Raw genomic sequence first — 8,233 nt, 5'->3', positions numbered from 1 at the left:
TTTCCTAAGGGAAAATTGCTACTTTAAGTGCCTGCATATGCGAAGTATCTGCCTGGAAAGACATCTCCTATAAATTGAATTTGCAACTATACTTTTTTATTTAAAACAAATTTTGCATATACTCAGTGGAAATGCTACTTTTCTTATTCATTTTTCAGATATGATTAATGCTTTGGCGAGTTGGCTAATGTTTGAATTTGAATTCTTTGATGACTACATTTAAAAAAAATCTTCGATGAGTTGGACGTATAGATGATGATATATGGGCATGTGTCCTTCACTTTGTCGGGTATTTCATTATCGTGGTCCCTAAAAATCTACAAAGGGGACATGATGTGTTGCTCCTCTCAACATGCTCATGGATGGGGTGAATGAATGTCGCACGGTAGAATTTTCTCTTTTAATTGGTTATTAGGTACATATGTGAAACTGCTTGTAGGATGTAAATGTATTTTTCTTATTGAAATGTAACTGCACCTACGAATCTATTATTTAGGATTTTTTTTCTATTTCCTGCTTATTGCGAGGAATATGGAATTGCCACGTTTCTGCTTCAATTTATAAAAGTATACTCAATGGATGTAAATTATTTGTGTGTTTGTTCGGCTCGCTGAGATGTATGTGGTGATGTTTGCTTTATAATATAAAGCGGGAAACCCTTTTTCGGTAATAAAAACGAAAATGAACATATCCATGACTTCAAAAAAATTATATATCATAGAAAAAATGTTAATGTATATACCACAAATAAGAAATGTTCATGCACATTTAATAAAATGTTGACCCTACACGTGCAAATGTTCCTATAGAGTCATGAACTATCCCGTGCCATAGATAAACATACCTTTTAGAGTAATACTTGATGACTTTTGCATACATTTTTAAAAAATATCCATGACTATCAAAAAAATGTTCTCACAAAATAAAAGTTCACAAATTTGAAAAGAAGTGTTGACTGTCAAGAATATATTCATGTATTTACCATAAATAAATGGAAGAGTAAAAATGATAAATAGAGTCTTTAAAGATAAGTAAATAATTTAAAATCAAAGAACAAACTAAAAAGGTGAAAGTGAGAAAGCTTAAGGAAAATAAAATACAAAATAAATATACAAATAAGGTTTAAATAACATAAAAGTGGGAAAAGGAAATTGAAATATAAAACAAATAATGAAAACATAGAAAAATTATAATAACAAAAGGGTGGAGAACTGGAAATAAAATGCGCTCAACCTGTTGAGTTGGCTCTCTTGGCAGTGGAGGCTAGGTTTCCTGCTTCCTGGTCGCTAGCCTCAATCTTACATAGGTCTAGCATTATTTAGATAGTCAATGTTTAACATTATTGAATAGAGATAGGGTGTGTCTGCATTCATATGGCCGAGTATTTATTTTTTGTATGTTAATATGTGTCTTATTCATATCATAAAGATTAAAAGTACAAGTCACGTTAAAGACCGACATGATAAAAATGAAAAGATAGCAGAATGTCTCTAAGCTTGACACCAACGCCCATCACCTGTCTCCGGCACCATCGTAGCAGCCACCGAAAGAAAAAATGACGGATCACCTTCTCACCCGAGCTCGACGTGACTCCAAGGCGGCTCGCCAAAGACGAAACCATTACCGTTGAACGAATCAGACCGGGGAAACACCCCGGACACGTCATCGAACTTCAGATCTGGCACCCCACACATGACTAAGAGGTCGGAGGAAGAAACCATACATGCCATCCATGAACCACGAGTCCATCACATGTTCCGTCTAAAAGATGCCGTTGATGCAGACCACAATCTGCATCCGCTTCTCAACTACCTGCCAAGCTCTGCGCTGACGTTGGAGTAGACGCCGAGTATACTTGAGGGATGTGTGTAGCCTGCCTGCCCTGTAGACACTGACTATTCACCCTCTCCTAATTAGTTTTCTATGGGCTAGCGGCGTCTAGGGTTCCTCCTCCCGCCCCTCTGCCGCCGCCGCCGGCCGCCCTCCCCTCCCGCCGCCTCCGGCCGCGCGCGTCGCGCCTCTCCTTCCCCCTCCTTCCCCCTCCCCCTCCTCCTCCGCCTCCCTGTCCGCTAGCGCACCCCCCCCCGCGGGCGTCGGGCGGACCCCGGGATCCGCCTCTCCTCCGATCCCACCTCCCTGTCCTTCTTCCACCGTCGCCGCCGGTAAGGTCCGCCGGGCCCTGCCCGCGCTGCGCCGGCGGCGGCGGGCCGTTCTTTCCTCACGCGCGCTTGGGGAGGCGCGGGGCTCCTAAGGGTGGCAGTGCATCTCGGCCAGCAGCGGTGCGGCTCGGGGGTGGGCCTCGGGGTTCTTGGTGCGGTGGCGCAGCCGTTGGTCGCGGGACGGCGTGGCTGTGCTGGTGGCCGGCGCCGCCTGGGCGACCCAGATTTGGGCCCTTTTGGGCTCCATCTGGGCTTGGGCGGGCCGACGGCTCGGTGCGCGGCGACGCTGCTCCCTGGTTGGTGGCGAGGAGGCGGTGGTCTGCGGGCGGTGGCGGCTTCGTCGGCCGGTGAGCTGCAGCGTGACGACAGGGGCTGTCTGGATCCTTTTGGGTCCGGCCGGGCCTCGGCGCCTGGCAGTCCCCTTGTCCGTGCGTCCGATCGGCTCCGTGACACCGGTGGTGGTTGTCCCCTCACGCCGGCGATGTTGCGGATGCCCTCGAGGCCTCTAGCTCTTCTCCCGCCCTCCAGGTCTCGTGTCGGTGACCTCAAGGAGACGACGAAGTTGATTCGGTGACCGTGGTGGCACATGTTGGTGGGCGGCGTGATGGGCGGTGCACTATGATTCATCTGGGATGGTGGTGGGGGTTTGGGTTGGAAGAAATCTCTGGCGGCTCGTTCGGCCCCGACGCGGCGACGCCGGACCTTCCTGAAGGGCGTTGGGTACACCCTCCCCCCCTCACTGCCCCCGCGTACCGGGGGAAACCCTAGGACTAGCTAGTACGGGCAACAGCAACGTCGTCGTCGTCTTGTTCTTGAAGGTGTTGCTTGGTACGCGGCGCTTCGGAGTGCTGGGAGTGTGGTGGTATTTCTCTGGAGGGTGCAGCGCTCGCCGGTCGTCTTCGTTCGTTGATCTGCCGGTTGTTGGCATTAGTTTTTCTTTCTTTTTTCTCTGTTTTTTCTTTGGGCTTGTTTGTGCTGCGGCCCCAGCACTTATCGTTGAATGTATCGGTGGTTGCTTTGTAATACAAAACGGGGAAACCCTTTTTCGCAGAGTATATTTGAGGCTATGTGTTTGTACTGTATACATTAAAAAATACTAATAGATAGAACTATTTTTTTTGTTTTTCTAAAAAATATAGTAGTAGTTTTTTGTTCTTAAAAAAGGCACTGCAGCCTCATTTTGATGTTTTTTCTAAAAAAAAGGTGGTTTTGGGCTTCAATTTCATTCGTCAATCGTCACTCGCAGCGTCATTTCCCCCATCTGTGGACGCCCTAGACTGCGCCGCCGCCGCCGCCTTCCCCATGAGCGCCATGACGGCCACCCTCTACCACCGTCCCCGCTCGCGCTCGCCCCTGGAAGACGAGGATCTGCTCTCCGAGATCCTCCTCCGCCTCCCGCCGCAGCCGTCCTCCCTCCCCCGCGCATCCGCCGTCTGCAAGCGCTGGCGCCGCCTCGTCTCCGACAGCGGCTTCCTCCGGCGCTACCGCCAACACCACCGCCGCAGCCCTCCGCTCCTCGGTTTCTTCCGCAGCGACTATCCGGGCATCTCCTACACGCCTGCCATGGAGGCCCCCGACCGTGTCCCCGCCAGTCGCTTCTCCTTGCATCTCAATGACAGGTACATTATCCTCAGCTGCCGCCATGGCCTCGTGCTCATCTCCCACTCGTCGCGGAACCAGGTCCTGGTATGGGACCCCGTCACCGGCGACCAGCACCGCGTTGCTGCTCCCCTAGGGATCGACATGACCACTACCCCGATGGACGGGCAGGTGCTTCGCGCTGCCGCCGACGCCCAACACTTCCAGGTGGTATTGGTAAACTACAAGAAGAAATATGCACGAGCAATCGCCGCCATTTACTCGTCGGAGACCGGTGTATGGAGTAATCTCATCCAAACACCGGTTCCACGTGAGGCCATGGAATATGAATCCATGCCCCCTGTGCTGGTCGGGGATTCTCTTTACATCTTGCTCCCTGGGGATAGTACAAGTGTAATTCTCGAGGTTGATTTGGATAGCCAGAGCCTAGCTGTGTCAGGTCTGCCAATGGATACCTTTGCCAAAGATCAATTCTTGATGGTTATGCGAGCAGAGGGTGGCGGGCTGGGCGTACTCTCCCTGACAGGATTCGCCGCCGAGTTATGGAAGAGGAATACTAACTGTGATGGTGTTGCTTCATGGGTGCTGGGACGAACTTTTGAACTGGATAAGCTACTTCCCTTGAATTCAGAGAATATAAGGCACACAGCGATGGTAGCTTATGCTGAGGAAAACAATGTGGCTTTCTTGCGGACATTTGACAGTATCTTCATGGTCCAGCTTGAGTCATTGCAGTTCAGTAAACTTCCTGAAAACAGTAATTGTGATATCTGTTATCCATTAGAAAGTGTCTATGCTGCAGGTAATACCATGTCTTCAAACTCTGGTTATAACAAATCCATGTTGATTTTCGATAATTATTTGATGGAATATGCTGTTCACATTCTTTTGTGTTAAGCTAACCATTTTAAGTAGTGTCATATAATCATATAACCTGTTTCTTTTGCTGCTTGATTGACCTCTTCAACATATATATAGCGAATTTGTTCAGTAATGTTTCTGTTCGGATGCTTATGTGAGAGCTTTATTTGATGGTTATGAACTTATGATCTGGACTCACATCTGTTACTTGTAGCTAGTCTGATAGTGTCCTTTATGCCTTTTATGTCACCAGTTCATCGTTGTATTGTATCTGGTTTGTCAACAAATATGTAGCGATGAGTTTCTTACGTTATCACATACTGTTATTCGTTGAACTATGTGCTTCAAGTCAGACATAGCAAATTGTCTTTATCATTTTATTATATGAATATCTATTGAATAAAATAATGAACACCGAGATTGGTAAATTCTTTCTGTAACAGTTGAACTAAATTTCATAGTTTGCCTTTGATATATAAGAATTGTATGTCGGTAGTGTTAGTGCTGTGGTGCAGGTCTTTCTCATGTTGAAAACAACTGCATCAGAATATTCTTTCAATTTGACAGGCTGTATGGTTTTGTTTTTCTTTGTAATGTTGTATCAGAACTCAGTTAATATTTTTCCAGATTACATTTGTGAGTTGTGTAAATATTGTGTTGATGCCTCATGCCTCCTTGTATCTCTTTAGCTTTCCGTCAGGTTATTTGACTTCTTATGATTGCAGAAACAAGCATTGGTGGTGGACATGATGGAGCTGATCAAAATATGCTGAATCAATGATATACTGGATGAGCAGGAAAGCTTATCATCTGAATGTATGTTAATGTATCTGAAGTTTTGAACTGTTCTTTCAAAAACATGTATATTTTTTCCTTTTTACTGCCATTCTCAAGTACTAAACTGCAAGAGAGGGTTATAAGTTTTTCTCTACGATCTTTTGTTTAACTGTTTCTCACCTGGCCACTTCTCATTATCCCTTCCTCAGCAGCTCTCCATTCTATTCCTCATGCCTTCACCCCTTACATTCTCTTTTATTTGCTGATGTTTTTAAGCTCCTCTACTAGATATGCTCTTCGCTTGCCTCTCCCTTCCATCTAGCTGCCTTGCTTTCAGTTTACCTCCTCCTTAGTACTACCCAATTTCCCTCTAGTAGTGCTGGTTTTTCTCCCTCTAGCTCCTCAGATGACTGATGACTTGATACCTTTCCCCCTTTTGTGCAAAATTTGTTCCTACTCCCCTTTTGTGCAAAATTTGTTCCTACTCGGTCATAGATTATAATGGTGTTATGTTAAGTGATAGCAGAATGAAATACATCCTTTTCATTATTCATAGGTTTTGTTTTAATTTTACACATGCTACATTGCCTTTGATTAGTTTTTTGTGGTTATGCTATATTAGGTTCTAGTGATTTATATGTACTTCTCTGCGTAAGTGACTGACAACTAAAAATAACCTGATCATTTGTTCTATACTTCCTTCACCTATATGGGCTTTATAGCTATGCCATTTCACAGCGAACTAATTATTGTAACAAAATTTTGAAGAGCATGCCTTCGTGCCATGCCGTACTACTGTTTATCATTCCTTTTGCAGTTAAAGTATTGCAGATTTGTGGAAGGTTATTCTAGTTTTTGGCAGTTTTCTTAAATATTGTCTCAGCACCTCTCATTGTTAGTTGCATATTCAATTGGCCGTTGTCTGCTGCATACTATATGTATTTATATATGCTTTCTGGCAGTTTAATTTCTTAAAATTGATCAGGGTTGATGTTTAACACTTTATATTAAACATATCATCAAAATGGCATGACAAAATTCACCATAAATACTACTTTCGCAGCGAATTTCACTGTGTACTAACAACGTATTATCATTGGAAGTAGTGGTCAAATGCTGTGCAGAGTGAAAAAAAGACATCTATTCTTGACCGAAGTAAGTCTGTCTGTTAATAAGGCGATGCATGATCCCTTAGTTCAGGCTTCTACATCATGAATTTGATTAAATTCATCCATTAGTGACTAACTAGCTGCTTCTGCATTTAAAAAGAAGAACGGTGATGAGCTAGAAACAAAACTTTGACATTTCTGATTTCCTACTCCATGAACCCCTTGTATGCCCACTGATCTTTTAGCCTCTATTAGGACCAGATATAGCCAAAAATTGCCAATAAAGTAATAATAGTAGCCGAAGGTCACTACACTACAAATTACTTATTCTGTGTTTCTAATGTTGGTTTTGTAATGCTGAGATGATTCTCCTTTGGAGATCTCCACAATGGTGAAGCTAATGTTTACTATTTGAGTCATACAAAATCATCTGATAAAACTTTAGTGGCGTTTTCATGAATGAATGGCACACATTTGGTTTGACTGATGCTGTGATTGCCCTGCAGGTATCTAGAGTTACAATCTGGTGGCTGAGATGCAGAAGGGGCTTGCTGCGACCCGCGAGGAAAATCCACCCTCTATGTAGGAAGCACTAGTCAGACCTGAAGTGGGCTTATAGGAATTAATCGCTTATTTTGATCAACCTGGCTTGTTATCTACTTTCTGTAGTCAATTGACCAACTGGCATGAATACATAACAGGCTTGCTACAAGTAATTAGTATGTACCTTTCTGGCAGGAACCGGATCCCTACCAGGGCGTGGTCTCAGGTTGTAGGGGTGGAAGGAGGGATGGCGTGGTCGCCGGCGCTGGGGCGCCGTCGTTGCGTGCGTGCGAGAGAGATAGGGCGCAGGGGCGGCGGCTAGGGTTAGGTCTCCCAGCTCCCTAAGGAAGCCGAGCAAATATGATTGCTTCTTGCTTAATCCCAAAAACATGTCCTTACACGAGTTTATATAATCCTCCTAATAAGTTAATTGGGCTAAGCCCCTAATAACGATAAGATAAACTGGGCCACAACTAACTAGGCTAAGCCCCTAATATGTCGGTGATAACATCTCTCCCTGCCTGCACAAACATCCCGTCCTCGAGCTGGAAGGCGGGGAAGATCAACGGTCGCCAAACACCTCCGCGTTAACTGGAGCGAGCTGGTCGCCGAGCCCGCCGACGGCGGGGTCCTCCTCAATGTAGTCTGCAGCCTCTAGGTAGAAGAGTCATGGGCAGACGTGGCCCAGTACATAGGGCTCGTCGCAGTTTAAGCACAACCCTTGGCAGCGATGCTCAAATTGCTCGGCCGGGGTGAGCTGGCGGAACGGGCGTGCCGCAGCCGCGGCGAGGGGCGTCGCGGAAGCCTGGACAGGCCAACCCTGTGCGGGAACTTCCGGCCAGGGTGGCGCCTGCTGGATGGCCACCGTGTGACGCTCGAACACGCGGGCGTAGTACATGGCCGTCTGGAGGTCCTGTGGCCCATGCTTCTCCACGTCCACGCGGATGTGGTCAAGTAGGCTGCCGACAAAGAGCTCAACCCGCTGACGAGGCGAAACGCCAGGGGCGTGGCACGCCGGTGCATGGAAGCGGTCGGTGAAGTCATGCACCGAGGTGAGGAACGGAAGACACCCAAGCTCCACCAGACGGCTCCCGCATATAGGCAGACCGAAGTGCAAGAGGCACAATTCGTGGAAGCGCTCCCATGGTGGCATGCCGCCCTTGTCCTGTTCGAGGGCGTAGTACC

The 8,233-nt window shown here is 46.6% G+C and overlaps 1 protein-coding gene across 1 annotated transcript; it reads left to right on the top strand.

Moving 5' to 3' along the window:
• Positions 1–3,470: 3,470 nt before the first annotated feature.
• Positions 3,471–7,231, top strand: LOC119315561 (F-box/kelch-repeat protein At3g61590-like). The gene is made up of 3 exons (XM_037590133.1): positions 3,471–4,560; positions 5,345–5,435; positions 7,012–7,231. Exons 1-2 carry the CDS (start codon positions 3,471–3,473, stop codon positions 5,398–5,400), a joined length of 1,146 nt encoding a protein of 381 aa, XP_037446030.1. The 3' UTR covers positions 5,401–5,435; positions 7,012–7,231.
• Positions 7,232–8,233: the final 1,002 nt, after the last annotated feature.

Source organism: Triticum dicoccoides, chromosome 6A (assembly GCF_002162155.2).
Source record: "Triticum dicoccoides isolate Atlit2015 ecotype Zavitan chromosome 6A, WEW_v2.0, whole genome shotgun sequence".
NCBI classification, from domain to species: Eukaryota; Viridiplantae; Streptophyta; class Magnoliopsida; order Poales; family Poaceae; genus Triticum; species Triticum dicoccoides.
This window is presented reverse-complemented; position numbering and strand designations above follow the sequence as displayed.